Genomic DNA, 19844 nt, shown 5'->3' on the forward strand with positions numbered 1-19844 from the left:
TACTTTTATCAATTGATCATCCTTTTTACACATTTCCAACTGATATTTTTTTCCTAAAAAAACAATAAATAAGCTTACCTTTCAGACAGCAACCCATATCCTGGATGAACAGCATCGACGTCGTTTTCCTTCGCGACCCGGATAATCTCCGGGATACTGAGGTAAGCTTCCACTGGTGGCAGACCTTTACCCACTAGGTATGATTCGTCTGCTTTTTGCCTGCGAGATTAAGAGAAATTCATTTAAAATATAGTTTAAAGGTTAAAAGAGTTTTGTGATCTACCCGCATTGTTTTTAATTACGATGTAAAAAATATTTCATGAAAGAACATTTTTCTTTTGTATAAAATGAAATATTAAATGACAAAGCCCTTTACGTTTTATACAAACAATAAACATCCACATTACTTTTAAGTGCAATTAGCATGACAAGATGGATTCCTGTGCCTAATTTCACATACGGTCACATTAAAACAAATTGGAGACATCCGTAGAATAATATTTTTAATATTCAGTTTTAGAGCATTCAATAATATTTGTTTAAGGAGTAGTAAAAATTGGGGGTGACCAATCGGTGTCACATAAAACGTGCATAAAACCGAAAAACTTCGAAGTTCGTTTGGCTTGGCAAAAAGACGCGAGTTCAAATCCCGCCTTGTGATCGAACTTTTTATCTTTATTTTTTAACTATTGTTAACAAAGTATAAAACACACAATCAAACAAACTTTTACACATAATTTTTAATTACCTGTGCATTTGCAGCTTATCCTGCTCACTATAAATAGCCACTGATCGGATCCCCAGTTCTGTACAAGCTCTGAACACACGGATGGCTATCTCCCCCCTGTTCGCCACCAGGACGCTTCTGATCGGTTTGTACTCTACATTTTTTGTATCCTGAAAATAATTTTTAAATTAATATGGATTATGTACAAGATGAAGGATTAAAGAACTATATTTTAGTACTAAGTAGTTCTAGAAGCGACGTAGAGATCAATTTCTTCGAGCAAATGAAATCAGGATATTATATCTTATGGTATGGTATTTCTTATTTAGTATCAGGATTGATAAATAATAATGGACAATGGAGTGATTGGAGTCATCATTTTCATTTTTCATTTCCTTCAGAATCATGAGTCATATTCTTTCTTTTCATTATGTTCACGGTTATATATTAATCTTATATTAATTAATGAAATAGATGAAAAATACGTACTGTGGTGGCCGTCCTGTGACGCGAGGCACTCCATGCTTGAAACTGTGTAGCGGAGGCTCTTAGAGCGAATCTCGCTTTTAAAATCTGCATTGTGCTTACAAAATAACAATAAAATTAACAAGAAATTATAAGTACAAGTGTTAAATTAGACGGATAGTTACTATTTATAATTTATTTCATCTTTAAATGAATTATTAAATTGACTAGATTCTAGTTTCGTTTGCTTGCGCGTCGGTCGATTAAATCTGAAACAATAGATATTTTTTTATTAATTATTTTATAAAATAATTCTTATATAAAATTTTATAATAATTGGAAAATAATATGACTGCAATCCTCTTTTAAAACTGATTAATATCGGGACAAACACTAAATCTAAAGCTACTCCTATGCGATCGCAATATTTATTTCAATGTAAGAACTATGTTTTTAACCATCATTCTAGTTTGAACTTTGTTCTATTTCTTTAGTACAGCGATGTTAAATAACGATAGACTTTAAACAAACAAATTTTATCTCGTTTGCCTTGTTATCACGCGTTATCCAAACAAATATTTTATTAAATTATTTGATACAGTTTCATTTGTTTAATAGATAGGTACATTTATAATACAAAGGTAGGAAATAGAGGCTGTTAGTGTAAACACCGTTATCCTTAAAACCAGTGGTTTGGTTTCACTTAAAGAACGAAAATCGACGAAAAAAAGAATGTGTGCGTACTAGTGTAGGTACACACGTAAGAAGTGAAACTTCTTCATGACCTTATTTTTCAAAAAATAATTTACTATATGCAACTTTACAGAAATACGTCGAATCACGCGTGGTTATAGGGATAAGAAAAAGATGGCGCGTAACGCAAAAATGTCACGCGTAACGATAAAATGTTACACTAGATTTTTTTCCAACCCCGATAAAGAAGTTTCACTTCAAAAACGGTGGTAAATGATAAAACTATGTTATGACGGTTCAAAAGTGCTTCAAGAGGAAAAATGTGTTTTTTCTATTAATATTGTTAATTACTTTAAAAATAATTACGTTAGTCATAACAAAATTTAACGTAAGCGTTGTGTTGATTTAGTTGGTACTATTTAACCGGAAGGAAGTTAGCGCGGAAAGTTTATTTTTTTTTAATTATTAATATCTCAAAAAATTGCTCCTTAAATGCTCCATCAGAATCTGTAATTGCTCCACTTCTATAATAATTAGTTTATTTATAATTAATATTTTAAAAAATCCAAATACTGAAAACTTGATTTCCCTATAGAATGAAAAATATTCACTTTTCATAAAAAATTTTTTTGCAAAAAAATTGCTCCCGCTCCGCTGCTAAAATTTTTTATGAAAAGTGAATATTTTTCATTCTATAGGGAAATCAAGTTTTCAGTATTTGGATTTTTTTTTAAATTAATTATAAATAAACTAATTATTATAGAAGTGGAGCAATTACAGATTCTGATGGAGCATTTAAGGAGCAATTTTTTGAGATATTAATAATTAAAAAAAATAAACTTTCCGCGCTAACTTCCTTCCGGTTACTATTTAAGTAAGTTTAAGATATAAAAATTAATTTGTCCTTACCTACATCCTTAACATTTATGTATTTCTAGATTTAAGCTTGCAAGATTTGTATGTATTTACTGTTGGTTTGGATTAATAAATAAATGTGTAAATAAATGTTTGACGGTTGTTGGACGGTGTGGGAGGGGTGTTGAATCAAGCGCCGTTTCCCGCGCTGCCCTTGTAGGATAAAATAATTTTGAGGAAAAATAATTGAGAATTTATTTTTTCATTGAAAAATAATTTATTAACTAGCTTCTAAAGCCGGTCACTCATCACTTCTAATAGATAAAGTAACAGTTAATTATTTAATGCCCTTAAGAAGTTTGCGTTCCTGTGACTTATCTAGGTATGTGCTATTGTTAATTTAGATTAAACGTAAAGTCAAGGCAGAGTTACTAGATTATTACGTCAAGGTTCTAATATAGTGTTAATTAGCAAAAGATAAGTAATCACGACTACACTACAAAACACATGAATTAAATACATTTTATGAATCCATCGTAGGTACCTACCTAGTGTTGAACTTTAGACTGCAATTATATTCAATCCGAATAACAACGATTAGACCTATCAAAATATAAAATAGATTGCACATTGTTTTCCTTATTTGTTAATTGCATTATCAAAATAAAAATAATATTATTTAACAATCTATATACCGGGTGTAATCGTATCAAGTGTCGTAATCGTTAAGTGTGCGCAGGCAATAATTATTCCGTAATTATTACAAATATCAAAAAAATTTAAAAATCTTAGATGAAACGCTCCCATACATTTTATTTCCCATAAATTTTGTATTCAAAGCACATATTCGATTTGGAATACCATTTTTTCCTCATCAAGCTTTACAGTTTCTAAATGAACTTTCATTGAAATTTGCGGAGTAATTAAAGCATAAAATCGAATAAAAAAGCAAAATCTTTCATATTACATGTTTGATATAGTCATATTTCATACTAAATGCATTACTTACAACAATTTTCCGCATCCAACTACACAAGCTAATGGGAAATGGCCATTTTACTCATTAGGTTAAGTACTTTCGATATCAGTTTAAAGTTTTTTGATACCAGCATTAGTTACGGAATAATCGCTTGTGCACACTTAACGATTACACCCTGTATACTAAAACGTGCTAAAACATAATTTACGGTATAATAATTGAATAAAAATACCGGCAAAGTGCGAGTCGGGCTCACGCACGAAGGGTTCCGTTATCCGTACTTAATCATCTAGGTATAATAGAGAATCATTTATTGTACGAGGCCCCCCCCACCCTTAATAGATATTTTTTTTTATTTCTACTACTATTTGTTGTTATAGCAAATCAAAATTTCAGCCATCTAGCTATCACGGTTTATGTTATACAGCCTGGAGACAGACAGTGGCTTAGTCATAGGGTCCCGTTTTAGCCTTTGGGTACGGAATCCTAAAAACGTACATTAAACAGTAGCAAATCACAAGTGTGACAGGAATAAAAATTATTTACGTAGCGAACTCATTGAGCTAGTTAGTCGGACTGGAGTTTGAATGCAACATGATTTGAACATATTACCGTCAATTACCATATATTACTAACACGTGCCGTGAGATTGTTGTTAGGCTGTATTTCCTCTTCTATTCATGTGCAAATTTGTTACTTTAGTTTAAACGTGGTTTCATATTGTCGATTTTTGAGGTTTAAAAATACGTTTATTTGTAATCTATCAATGTTAATCTTGTCTACAATGTTGTAAGGTTCCTGGTTGGGCCTACAGGCAGGCTTAAAGGGCTAACAGTACTTACACACCAAATTTCATGAGAATCGGTCTAGTCATTTTTAAATTTAGAATAGAATTCCAAAGACGTACGTACTACGTACCGTGGACGTACCTATTTATTGTTTTAGATGTATATGTTACAGGAAATGTATGTAATCCGTCATTGTATACAATTCCTAGGAAATGTATACAATTCCTAAAATCGTACGGAAATGTGTGAAATAAATTATTTTATACACATTTCCTAGGAAATCTATACATTTCCTAAATAGCTATCGGAAATGTAAAACATTTAAGATATTGATATGTCGCAGGCAAGGGTTGGACTAAAGCAAAGGGGGCGCAGGACTTAAAAAATTTTTGATGGAGTTGGTGTCATTATAACACCTATTTATTATTGTTTTATCGTAAAGATTACGCTTTTAAAAGCATGTTTTATAGGAACAACTTTTCTCTAAAATCAAAAATAGCCGAGATATTCGCCCTCAAAGTTAGATTAGGTTTAGGTTAGGTTAACCGTTAGGTTAGGTTAGGTTAGGTTTGTTAAAAAAAAACTACACAGAAATAGGAGCCCCGCGAAGCGGGGCTCCGTCGACGAAGATCGAACGATCGAAGATGATAATATGAACATAATATTATTACAATTTTACGGTATGACTGTTACCCGATGGTATCAATAAGAGCTATAATAAAAAAAATAACAACGTGTTTTATTACAGAAAGCATTTATTTTACACATTTCCTAATACGATATAGGAATTGTATACAATTCCTAGGAAGATTATACATTTCCTAGGATATGCATGCATTAAATAGTTTTTTAAACAATATTTTATACATTTCCTAAATGGTATCGGAATTGTACACATTTCCTCGGAATTGTATACAATTCCTTGATTTCATACATTTCCGGTAACATATATATATTTTGTTTTATTTTTTTTTAATTTCCTATTTGTACAGCCTACATCTCGTCTTCTGTAACTCATAACCATTAGGTACAATAATTCTTATAGTCTGTAGAAGTGTAGACTAACACGTACCTAAGTACGTTCATTACATAAATAGGTAGGTATAAGATATACCTACCTATTATTACCGTTATCATTATGGTACTTTTTGTACAAATGACGACTGTTTTTATCTATCATGGGGTCAATATAGAAAACAAGTGACCATGAGATATGATACCACGTATTATCAATTTTAGGGGTTTATTACATAAACACAATTATTTTCTTTATTAGTTACTATCCTATAAATTTAATTTTTTCTAAAAGGTACCTCTTCAAAGTCAAAATTAATTCAGAAATATGTAATTAATATTTTCCATACATTTTCTATGGAATGGCGTTATAAATAAATGTGACAGTTTGATAAATAATTGTTTTCTATTGATATTACTGTGATATTCTATACTCTATTGTAAATTAAGATAACGAGCTACTGTTGTGGTTAAAAACCAACAGTTTATGTAACAATTGTGTGGCCAAAGCACACCCCGGACACTCCATACAAAATTATCGTTTTGACAGTCACACTGTAGAGATTGTAAATGTGTGTGTTAACGCTTTATGGTTGGCACATTTGTGACTAGCGTAAAAAAAAAATTCGCGTTTTTCTGATGAAATACATCCCTAAACAGCACAATATCTAACCATTTTCTACGAAAAACGATAATCACAAATCCAAAATAATAAAATTACTGTAAGTCAATTTGATTAATGTTGTCAATCTTCGTTGCGTATCGTCCTTGCAGAAAAATGCGGACCATTTATAGCATGATCGAGCGGGGTGAGGTAAGTGTTTAATTTTGGCGGGGGGCGGAGAGTGTCCGTTCTGTAGCGTTTAGCTACTATTATGTATTCTGTGGCCAAAGGTAACAATAAAGTTTGTTTTATTCCAGTTTCATTGTAGACATAAAACTTTTAAATTATCCAGGTATTCATAGGTATATTGAAAAGTTGTTTTGTTTCATAGTAAATTTTACTTAACAAATAATTAAAATTAAAACAAAGACAGTTATAATATACTGGATACAATGATTGGATTAATGACAAAGAAACCTTTGCAGCATAATGAAATGGTTCACAATGATTGTCTCGATTTAGTTTGGCTTCACTATACGTTTCATGTTTACAAAACAGTTTTACAAAACGGAGTGGAGTATTCTTACTTATTCTTTAAAAAATATTAGGAATAAACATTTAGTTAGTTGGATATGTGTATTGTAGTAATTGAAAGATTTCATTACGGGAACGAAGATATTTTTTATTATTCAGCCATGGCTGTCCCACTGCTGGGCAAAGGCCTCTCTTCCCTTCATCCACGTTTTCCTATTGTGAGCAATTTTTGTCCACTCCTTGCAATGAGAGTCCAGTTCGTCGCGCCATCTGATTTTGGGCCTTCCATGCAGCCTTTTTCCATTGTCGGGGATCCACATAGTGGTGATTTTTGCCCACAACTCTTCGGACATTCGGCAAACATGTCCAGCCCAGTTCCATTCTATATATTATTACCTACTTACCTATAACCTACCTACCGTGACCCGCATCACGCAATGAAATAAAATAATTTCATTTATAGATAGTAAAAGTGATAGGTAAGTACCTAGGTAGTGGCAGGTAAAATACTTGTGTAACATTTATACTTATTGTCACCCTCATCCATCTATCTTCTATCACGTTATTATTTGATAAAGAATACATTCAAGACCCGTTTTCCATATTTCATAATTTGATACTATATTTTTCCTCCGTAAAGCTCCATATTCCGAAGTTAGTAGTACATTATCGATTCTATGACTTTTTCACGATGCCCATAAAACCAGCGTATTTGGCCAATGCCGACCATCGAACTCCAAACTAGTTGACATGCAAACGCAATAAAAAGAGTATCGACCTCAATCCCCGCTGTTTACTCTAGACGAATTTATACATTTTTATTGTTATATAATATTATCAACGATTTCTTGAGACCTGTAGTAATTTTTAGTTTTTACACGACATCAGAAGTTGTTTTCAGTCATCTTACAATCTTAAATTCTTCTATATTTGCAAACAAGGTAAATTTATCATGATAGTTCTTATTCATAATCGAATTGTAAAACGAAGATAATAGCAGGAAAAGTACGTAAAGTTGTAAAAAAGTTAATATTTTCTTACTGTAATATCACGATGCAGCTGGTACCTACTGGTAGTAAGGTAATGAAAACTACTAATTGAATTTTTAATTGAAATTTCACATTCCTGAATGATGCAGTTTATAATGCATTGAACTTTGAGAATTTATCGATACGTCGATTGTTGATGATATCTAGTAGGTTTGTTTTAGCATCCATCAGCTTGTTTATAGGACGAACATTTCATCTGACATTTTAGCTCTCACAATCCATCCAAAACTACAATTTATTTTTAACCGACTTCAAAACAAAGGAAGAGGTTATCAATTCAGCCGGTATATTTTTTTTTATGTATGTACACCGATTACTCCGAGGTTTCTGAACCGATTTACGTGATTCTTTTTTTGTTCGATGCAGGATGGTGTCGAATTGGTCACATAAAAATTTTATTCGGATTGGCCCAGTAGTTTTTATTTTATGAGCATTTTTGTCTGTAGGTATTTGTAAATTTTGCAAGTGCAAGTTTGAAGTCGGTTGTTTTTAACGCAGCCAGTTATCACTTGTTTTCTTACTGTAATTTCACGACGCTGCGCGCTGGTGCTAGTAGTAAATGAATACCACTAATTGAAATTTTAATTGAAAATTCACATTCCTGAATGATGCAGATTATAATGCATTGAACTTTGAGCATTTATCGATACGTTGATTGTTGACATGATATCTAGTAGGTTTGTTTTAGCAACCATCAGATTGTTTTAATACACCGATTATTTCATCTGACATTTTTTAAGCTCTCACAGTTGATCCAAAACTACAATTTATTTTTTAGCACAATTTAAATAGCGTTTGTTAAAAAAATATAACAAATTTCATAGCTCATCCAGCTTCTACGCTTCTTTAAAGATATTCGAATCATCATAATCATTATCAATGTAATTTATCGTAATCAGCGTCATGAGTATCAAATAAATGGCTTAAAGATGGGTCTATCGCACCTAGCTTAATTGATAAGATAAAAACTCTTTCGCGGCACGTGAACATTCATGTTTACTAACAGATAACGGTTTGCAATAAGATACTGTTTAATCTTCTATTAATTACCTAATATAAAATGCAAAGGTGACTGACTGACTGACTGATCTACGCACAGCCCAAACTTCTGGGCCGATCGGGCTGAAGTTTGGCATGGGTACTTACAGACAGACACCGCAAAACGTTTTTTCATTTGCTAAGAAAGGATTTTTGATATACCCCCACCAAGACTGAGAGGATAAAATATTGGACGAAATTTTGTAGGTACAATGAATTATGACCATGCGGGCGAAGCTGCGGGTATAACAGCTAGGTCGAGTTAGTTAAATTTTTCCTGGTCATAAATTTTTAAAGCATGATCACGCATGATCCATATCATGCATTAAAATTGAAATCTTGAAATCATCTGCATCAATATCAGTCAAAATTATTTATTTGTACTAATCTTAGATATACATAATATTAAAATTATAGGTCGCCGTGATTTGACTAATTAATGTTTGTTACGAACTGTGGTTATGAACGTGAGAATTATTGCGTATTCTTTGCATACATATAGGAGTAGGTACTAGGTACACAATTTTTCGAAAATTACAATTGAGGATTTCTTAATGTAATAAATTAAAATATATACTTATCGTTTTATTAATCGAACGTTAATATAATATATTTCAGGAATTATTCCGCAACAACCAGGTCAGGGAGTCAGACGATAATTTTTTTTTGTGTTCATAAACAAGTTCTGCGTCAGTCACGTAATTTTTGATAGACCATAGATAATATAACAATATATCAACACATGTTTTGTCTGGAGACCAAAAATTATAGAACATGAAAAATTTATCTTTAAAGCGTAATTATATTTAATGTAGGTACGTACGGCGTACCTAAATTACCGCTATAAAGAAACATATGACCGATAAGCAGTAATCGTTCATACAAACAGACTCAAGTATTTAGTTTATTTATAAACATATTTTTTGGCATAACGCTAGTCTAGATTTGCATAATATAATATACTAATAATAGAATTTCTAATAAGAATGACTGCTTATTTTAAAACTTTTGTAGTGAAATTCCCGATACCGACTACTTACGCACAAATTTCTTAAATTTTCAATTTATTGAAACAAATAAAACAATATTTAAACATACAGACTTCCCACTAATATTTTTATGGATGCTTTATATTAAAACTTCTCCTACTGAAGTTGTTTTTATTAACTAACTACTACAATATTGTAGGATATAAATTTCATGTAGATATTACGTTACAATTTATATTATATACAGTACTTACTTATGCTACATGTATGTATCATGTAAAACTATATGGGTAATTTATTCTAACCTTAACATAGAAATAGTAAAACGTGATAGTATCTGGGTTTATAAATTTACGGACACGCTCTCATTTTTCTTACTAGTATAAGCACAAACCACAGTTAACATAATCTATACATATAATAAATCTGTAGATTGAAAATATTGAAAAAATAAATAGCAGGGGGTGTTACTGGATCGATACCAAACCCAAATATGTGATTAAAAAAATTTTGTCTGTCTGTCTGTTTGTCTGTCTGTATGTGAAGGCATCACGTGAAAACTAACGGTTCGATTTCGATGAAACTTGGTATAATTATACCTTATTATCCTGGGCGTAAAATAGGATACTTTTTATCCTGGAAAAATACGTAGAAAAAAAATTATCTTAATTTTTCAGTTTTATCCATAGACGTTGTTCTGTAGAACCGCGAATACACGTTGCGTATTATTATAGGCCTAGCCGTATTTGGGTCCAATAGATATTATTATAAGATGTCATTGTCAGAGTTACTCTAAATGGAGAAATAAACCATCCACGCGAAGACCGACATCCGCGCGGACGGAGTCGCGGGCGGAAGCTAGTAGCAAATAAAATGTTAAACTTTTAACTACTCACAATATCCCAAGTAGAATATATTATATACATAATAAGTACTATGTAGGTACTATCAACTGTGACTATCAATGATAAAAGACAAGAAAAAAAGTAAGGCCTGGAAATTGCTGGGCCTTGAGATGTTAAGGGTAGAGCACAACCCTTAACGCTTCGCAAAATATCTGTCTGAAGTCTGAACTAAACCTAACCAATTTAAATCTCCATTGACTCGTACTATATTATTCTCTACAATGCTAATCCCGGAGATTTATAGCAAATTTACGTGATACTAGTAAGATTTTGATGTAGTCTAAATAATTAGGTAGCTATTTGGCTCAAGTGTCGCCAGGACTTTTTTATCAAACATATGAAATACTAGCTTTCCACCCGCGGCATCGCCCGCGCAGTAAAGAAAAACCCGCATAGTTCCCGTTCCCGTGGGATTTCCGGGATAAAACCTATCCTATGTCCTTTTTCGGGTATCAAAATATCTCTATACCAAATTTCATGCAAATTGGTTCAGTAGTTAAGGCGTGTTTGAGTAACAGACAGACAGACAGACAGAGTTACTTTCGCATTTATAATATTAGTATGGATATATTCGTTTATTAAGCAAACAAGATTAAAGATAGGTATTTCCGAACATTTTAAGTACGAAACATAATATAATTTTGTGGAAGGTGCGATAATCGCTAACGTAAAAGCTATTAACGTACCTAAGTAATAAGGTCATTCAGGTTAATTAAAAACCTTACTTTGTAAGTTACATTTAAATAAAGAAAGGTTGGGAAATATGGCCAATACCTATCGCCACGATCGGAAAATACATAGTATAATTTGTTCCATGTTTTGGTAGGGATAACACTGCGGAAGACGCAGCTGCTTTGTGATTGGCTAGGAACACCGTAAAATAAATGTCGAAGACGTTATTTGCAATCAAGTACAGCTTCGGATATGCCCATTTCTTATGGGTGTAGTATTTTTTTGGGTCCAGGGTATATATCCAAAATTGGACATCATGGAGCGCAAATTTTTGGTAGCGGCATGTGTCCAATGTTTAACGTCCTTTAGTTACGATTACGAAAACAAGATAATAGCACATAATTCATAAAGTGAGGATAGGTATAAAAATATTCCTTTGGGCACCTTTTGGTCTTTATAAAATAACTTCGGAACAATCAACAACCTGTTTAAAACAGATGTTAAACTGTCAAGTAACAATACTCACTGATTAGATAACGCTCGTAAATATTAATGAGATGGTAATATGAGCGAGACATTGCAATTCCGAAGTACTTGATATAAAAATGTTTTCGAATTATGCTGAATAAATGATTAAATTTCGAACAGAACGAAGCAAACGAAGCTTTCAATGATGTAATTTTATGGGTAGAATTAAGGCTTGAGCATCTTGAGATAAAAGTAAAATAAATTTATAAGTTTGAGAGACAAATTGAAATCAATAATGAGAGGTAGGTAGGTATCTTATAACTCAATTATAATATCCCAATATTTTAGAAGGAATCAGCTTGTTTATAGGACGAATATTTCATCTGACATTTTAGCACTCACAATCCATCCAAAACTACAATTTATTTTTAACCGACTTTAAAACAAAGGAGGAGGTTATCAATTCAGCCGGTATATTTTTTTTATGTATGTACACCGATTACTCCGAGGTTTCTGAACCGATTTACGTGATTCTTTTTTTGTTCGATGCGGGATGGTGTCGAATTGGTCACATAAAAATTTTATTCGGATAGGCCCAGTAGTTTTTATTTTATGAGCATTTTTGTCTGTAGGTATTTGTAAATTTTGCAAGTGCAAGTTTGAAGTCGGTTGTTTTTAACGCAGTCATCACTTGTTTAGCACAACTTTCATAGCGTCTGTTTAAAAAAAATATAACAAATTTCATAGCTCATCCAGCTTCTACGCTTCTTTAAAGATATTCGAATCATCATAATCATTATCAATGTAATTTATCGTAATCAGCGTCATGAGTATCAAATAAATGGCTTAAAGATGGGTCTATCGCACCTAGCTTAATTGATAAGATAAAAACTCTTTCGCGGCACGTGAACATTCATGTTTACTAACAGATAACGGTTTGCAATAAGATACTGTTTAATCTTCTATTAATTACCTAATATAAAATGCAAAGGTGACTGACTGACTGACTGATCTACGCACAGCCCAAACTTCTGGGCCGATCGGGCTGAAGTTTGGCATGGGTACTTACAGACAGACACCGCAAAACGTTTTTTCATTTGCTAAGAAAGGATTTTGATATACCCCCACCAAGACTAAGAGGATAAAATATTGGACGAAATTTTGTAGGTACAATGAATTATGACCATGCGGGCGAAGCTGCGGGTATAACAGCTAGGTCGAGTTAGTTAAATTTTTCCTGGTCATAAATTTTTAAAGCATGATCACGCATGATCCATATCATGCATTAAAATTGAAATCTTGAAATCATCTGCATCAATATCAGTCAAAATTATTTATTTGTACTAATCTTAGATATACATAATATTAAAATTATAGGTCGCCGTGATTTGACTAATTAATGTTTGTTACGAACTGTGGTTATGAACGTGAGAATTACTGCGTATTCTTTGCATACATATAGGAGTAGGTACTAGAAACTACACAATTTTTCGAAAATTACAATTGAGGATTTCTTAATGTAATAAATTAAAATATATACTTATCGTTTAATTAATCGAACGTTAATATAATATATTTCAGGAATTATTCCGCAACAACCAGGTCAGGGAGTCAGACGATAATTTTTTTTTTGTGTTCATAAACAAGTTCTGCGTCAGTCACGTAATTTTTGATAGACCATAGATAATATAACAATATATCAACACATGTTTTGTCTGGAGACCAAAAATTATAGAACATGAAAAATTTATCTTTAAAGCGTAATTATATTTAATGTAGGTACGTACGGCGTACCTAAATTACCGCTATAAAGAAACATATGACCGATAAGCAGTAATCGTTCATACAAACAGACTCAAGTATTTAGTTTATTTATAAACATATTTTTTGGCATAACGCTAGTCTAGATTTGCATAATATAATATACTAATAATAGAATTTCTAATAAGAATGACTGCTTATTTAAAACTTTTGTAGTGAAATTCCCGATACCAATGACCTATTATACTAGTAGACGCGGCATACGCCAACATCATTGCACTAAAAAACAGCGTAATTAATACATACCTACTTACTAACGCATTATCACCAATACAGTTGTTCTCTCTTTCACTCTCACGCACGAGACATAATACATGTCTCACTCATGTACTTCGTAATAACAACTGCCGATTAAAATACAAAAAGAACGTCCAGCCACGACGCTGAATGGTGCGTGACTAAGTGAAACTCGGGCACTTACCTGAGTTTTTTCTTGCCAAAATAGAGAGCGGGTAACGTATCTAGCTCTTTTATATATCATAGCCCGATACCGACTACTTACGCACAAATTTCTTAAATTTTCAATTTATTGAAACAAATAAAACAATATTTAAACATACAGACTTCCCACTAATATTTTTATGGATGCTTTATATTAAAACTTCTCCTACTGAAGTTGTTTTTATTAACTAACTACTACAATTGTAGGATATAAATTTCATGTAGATATTACGTTACAATTTATATTATATACAGTACTTACTTATGCTACATGTATGTATCATGTAAAACGATATGGGTAATTTATTCTAACCTTAACATAGAAATAGTAAAACGTGATAGTATCTGGGTTTATAAATTTACGGACACGCTCTCATTTTTCTTACTAGTATAAGCACAGACCACAGTTAACATAATAGCAAATAAAATGTTAAACTTTTAACTACTCACAATATCCCAAGTCGAATATATTATATACATAATAAGTACTATGTAGGTACTATCAACTGTGACTATCAATGATAAAAGACAAGAAAAAAAGTAAGGCCTGGAAATTGCTGGGCCTTGAGATGTTAAGGGTAGAGCACAACCCTTAACGCTTCGCAAAATATCTGTCTGAAGTCTGAACTAAACCTAACCAATTTAAATCTCCATTGACTCGTACTATATTATTCTCTACAATGCTAATCCCGGAGATTTATAGCAAATTTACGTGATACTAGTAAGATTTTGATGTAGTCTAAATAATTAGGTAGCTATTTGGCTCAAGTGTCGACTTAGGAATTTTTTATCAAACATATAAAATATATATGAGTATGGCCGCCAAATATTGTACAATAACAGTCGTGAAGTCGTAACACACCGTAACATACGTGACTGATAGTAACATACGTGATTTTGTTAAGCCTAGTGTACATTACAACTAATAATGCAGGAGATTTTTTTTACATTTCTGTTTTATATTGTTAATTAAATTATTTGATTAAATTACTTTAAAACTCAATAAAACAAATTTAAATATTAAAGAAAAAGTTTTATTTCTCAAATTTTGTATTTCTATAATACTTACAAATGCAAGAATCATTCACAACTTATGATATTAATTACGAATACGAATTATTATAGTAAAAAAGTTACTAACTTCCGAAACATGATAGTTTTTGAAGTGGGTTCTCTTTATGTAAAAAAGTAAATTTTTAAGTTTAGATTCTCTAGTGAGTACTACCCCTAAGAGCCGCTCACGGATGTTACGTAACACAATAGTAACACATGGTATCATTCGTGAATAAAAATATGGTTGGACATAACCTAAAAAGCCTTTATTCGCCAAAGTATTGTAGTAATAAGACGCCGCATAGTTTGATTTGTTACTAGGTCACTAAAGCTACACACATAATTTAAATAATATAGTAAATTTGTATTCTTACCTTGCATAATTCTCACTCAAAATTATTAAAATGTTGCGAAGCAAAAATGCCGACTACCTTTCGATTAACTTTGACAGTAACAAAATGGCGATTTTTCTTCTAAAGGTTGGCCAACATTTAAATCGGTGTTGCCACTACTTAAAAATATTTTTGTGGCTTGGATATCTAGTTATTTAGGGTGTTATTTCATGGTAACCGTGCGTGAAGTATCATTCGTGAAAAAAAGTGGGACATAGTTTTAAGTGAGTTTTATATTAATTTCTTTTATGTTATTTTTATTAGAACTTGTTAAAACTATCCACAAGTTTACAGAATAATTTAGAAATACCAAAATTTTACAGGTATCAATAGATTTTTGCATAATTTTGTGACTTCAAAGTGTGAGATGACTAAGTGGGACACATGATTTTAGTATGGAAAGGAAAATAAGCATTTCAAAAAAAAAATATTGAGCTTGTTAAAGGCACTCAAAATTAATTTAAATTATTAATATAATGATAAATATAACATAGTGAAGCTGAAACTATATAAAAACTACCATAATTACTATATAAAAAAATCTGGTGCTATATAAAATGACAAGGACATTTTTTTTTTCTTGAATGTACAATTTTTGGCGGCCATACTCATATTCGTTTATTAACCCTTAATTCGACGCCGTGCAGTATACTTCGCGTTGACTAAAAAAAAATCTGCCTAAAAAACTAGACCTAATAACTTGAACTAAAACGACACAATCGAATCCTTAACTATCTAACTACGTTGTCAAAAATCGGTGAGGCACACACTTCGACGGGAATCGAGCAGTCACCGGCGAGATGGCGGGGAGAAGCAACATGCCGCGCAGGCTCTCGATAAGTTGCACTTTATTCATTTTCTACGGCTTATTTTTTTCGTAGTATCATTGAAAGTTCCAGATAAAATACACGTAAAGCTACTTATAATATATTTATTGTCTTACTGTGATTTGTTTCGTTTTTACAAGACCCACTACCTGAATGTCCAGTATTCTTCCCCATATCAAAGTTGTAGAAAACTATATACAAAATTATATGTCCAGTATTGTTCTCGTTGTCGACTTATTAGAAAATTAACTTTTGTTGTTTATTATAATACTATATTAGGGATCCGCATTTAATATGTTTTGAATTTTACTATTTTTGTCTTTTTTAGAGCTTAATGTCAAGAGGACAACTCTTAGTAGCATTGGTACCGCCTAAATATGCTCCTTCCGATATAGACACTGATTCTGAACCTGATGAGGATATTGCTATTCATAATAGAACTGAAGATTTGTCCTCCTCATCCTGCCCTTCCATTGACTCAAGCTTACAGTGCATGAATTTATTAGACAGTTCCGAAAATGATACACAAGATTTAGCCAAGTCGTAGATAACGATAAAAAGATCGTCATTGTAAAATGTTTCTATAATATAAGGTTGTGACTTTGGCTTGTTCTTATGCAGATGCTTACCCTGTTCAAGAGGTCAAGAGATGGAGCAAAGAACAGAAAAGAAAACTTGGTGTTACATGTCCCCAATTAGTCAGCTACTATAATCAACATATGGGAGGCGTTGATCTGTGCGACATGTTGATAGTTCTTTACAGAACATCTTTCAAGAGCCGTCGTTGGTACATGAACATCTTTGGCCAAATGTTAAACATATAAGTTAACAATGCTTGGCTGCTCTACAGGAGAGAATGCAACATGAAGAGCCTGAAAAACATAAACTTAAAAAAGTTTAGACAGAGGTTGGCAGTTGAATTGTGGCAAAAGGGAAGATCGGTTGAGACGGAACCCCCAAACCCTGTACAGAAAAAAGCTCTGATCGAAAACCCAAGTGCACCGAGGTCCCCAGTTTCTGTACGTTATGATGGATACAACCTCTGGCCTGAATATACCACTTATGGACGTTGTAAGTTCTGCAAGAACAATAAAACGAACATGCAGTGTTCCAAATGCAAACAGAGGTTGTGCTTAGTGACCAAAAGAAATTGCTTTTATAATTTTCAAATAAAGTAGATAGATAAAATAATGATTAACAATCTACTTACATCGATATTTTTGATACTCATTTTTATAACTGAGACTGATTATTTTAACTAAATGTTGATTATTATGAAGACTGTATAGATTACTTATTATTATGTTCAAAACATAATAGTGATTTTTATAATTTATAAGATTTAAGAGTTACTTCTAGTGTTTAAGCGTAAAACGATGTAACTTTGAGACTTAATTTACCAAAATATATTGAATAATATTATATTGAACCTCTGGTTTTTATATTCTATCTTTTTGACAATGAGAAATATACTACACATGATTCAAGTGCATCAATTTGTTGTAAACTTGATATGGTCCAGTATACAGGACGTAGGTTTTTCAGGAAACTGAAAACAATAGATTTTTTTTTGTATTTTTTTTAAGGTCTTAGATAAGCTAAGAACTGAAATTAGTAACACAGATACAAATTTAATTATAAAAAAAATCTGTCGAATTAAGGGTTAAGCAAACAAGATTAAAGATAGGTATTTCCGAACATTTCAAGTACGAAACATAATATAATTTTGTGGAAGGTGCGATAATCGCTAACGTAAAAGCTATAAACGTAAGTAATAAGGTCATTCAGGTTAATTAAGAACCTTACTTTGTAAGTTACATTTAAATAAAGAAAGGTTGGGAAATATGGCCAATACCCTTCGCCACGATCGGAAAATACATAGTATAATTTGTTCCATGTTTTGGTAGGGATAACACTGCGGAAGACGCAGCTGCTTTGTGATTGGCTAGGAACACCGTAAAATAAATGTCGAAGACGTTATTTGCAATCAAGTACAGCTTCGGATATGCCCATTTCTTATGGGTGTAGTATTTTTTTGGGTCCAGGGTATATATCCAAAATTGGACATCATGGAGCGCAAATTTTTGGTAGCGGCATGTGTCCAATGTTTAACGTCCTTTAGTTACGATTACGAAAACAAGATAATAGCACATAATTCATAAAGTGAGGATAGGTATAAAAATATTCCTTTGGGCACCTTTTGGTCTTTATAAAATAACTTCGGAACAATCAACAACCTGTTTAAAACAGATGTTAAACTGTCAAGTAACAATACTCACTGATTAGATAACGCTCGTAAATATTAATGAGATGGTAATATGAGCGAGACATTGCAATTCCGAAGTACTTGATATAAAAATGTTTTCGAATTATGCTGAATAAATGATTAAATTTCGAACAGAACGAAGCAAGCGAAGCTTTCAATGATGTAATTTTATGGGTAGAATTAAGGCTTGAGCATCTTGAGATAAAAGTAAAATAAATTTATAAGTTTGAGAGACAAATTGAAATCAATAATGAGTGGTAGGTATCTTATAACTCAATTATAATATCCCAATATTTTAGAAGGAATTTATAATAATAACGGACCAGGACAATTAGGAATCGCTTTCAATTTAGCACTGTCTATAAATCAGGCAGAACACAATACAAGGAATGAACATTATAAGTCTATGGTTCTCCATAATATGTTTAATTAAATAATTAAAAAGGAACAAAAATACAATCATATAATATTAACACCTCACAATCACTTAGGTACATGGCAATTATCCACTTAGCTATATCACGAGTTTATCATACTACCATTAAACAATAAATAGGTTTTTATGTTAATTACAAGTAGGTACAATAAATTAACCCTAGAACCGTACCCTGGGGTACAAATGAAAAAAATGAAAGAAAATCTTCTATATCTTTTTTTCTAAACAACGGTTTCTTTTGCGCGTCCGTGTATTTGTCGGGGACGAGAAGACACGTAGATACCGTATTCGGGCAGTGATCAAACTATTGAGAAGACGTCGTACGAACCAGTCGGGGTACACCAGTACCCCTGGGTACTACGAACGTAAGTATTTCAAGGTGCATTTATTTTTGTTTTTCGCTCTTTGGTCCTTTATTTTATATTTATTATTGATAAATTTGATGTACAATTATAATTTTACTTTACATACATATTGTTATATACATACTGTTATTGTGAAATAGTGTAGGATTTCTTATTTTCAACAAATTTATAATTTGCTGCATGATTTGTATAGCAGAGTTGTACATTTTCTTTTTTTAGATGGCAATTGATGAATTCATTTTGAATATTTTGTGGGAGGAGGAATAACAAGAAGAGCTGGTACTTTGTGAGGCATCAAAATATGAACCTGACGAAAAAATTTTCATTTTTCATTAGAAAAAACTTCACTTAGAAGATCGATTTTAATACATAACTTTGCCAATGTCTCTGTCGTGGTCATATCGTAGATTTGATCATTTCATGATATGAGTGGCCATTTCACGAAATGGTCGCATATCGTGAA

General features: G+C 32.0%; 1 protein-coding gene across 3 annotated transcripts in view; it reads right to left on the bottom strand.

Moving 5' to 3' along the window:
• LOC123697134 (pyruvate carboxylase, mitochondrial) overlaps window positions 1–19844 on the bottom strand; it is a 44747-nt gene that overhangs the window by 20465 nt on the left and 4438 nt on the right. For all 3 annotated transcript variants that reach the window (XM_045643548.1, XM_045643549.1, XM_045643547.1), the window contains exons 2-4: window positions 1217–1461; window positions 749–897; window positions 79–219 (exon numbers count right to left, since the gene is read on the bottom strand). In XM_045643548.1, coding sequence (XP_045499504.1) covers window positions 79–219; window positions 749–897; window positions 1217–1306 — 380 coding nt within the window. In that variant the 5' untranslated portion in view covers window positions 1307–1461. The remainder of the gene's footprint in view (window positions 1–78; window positions 220–748; window positions 898–1216; window positions 1462–19844) is intronic.

This window comes from Colias croceus, chromosome 14, assembly GCF_905220415.1.
Source record: "Colias croceus chromosome 14, ilColCroc2.1".
NCBI classification, from domain to species: Eukaryota; Metazoa; Arthropoda; class Insecta; order Lepidoptera; family Pieridae; genus Colias; species Colias croceus.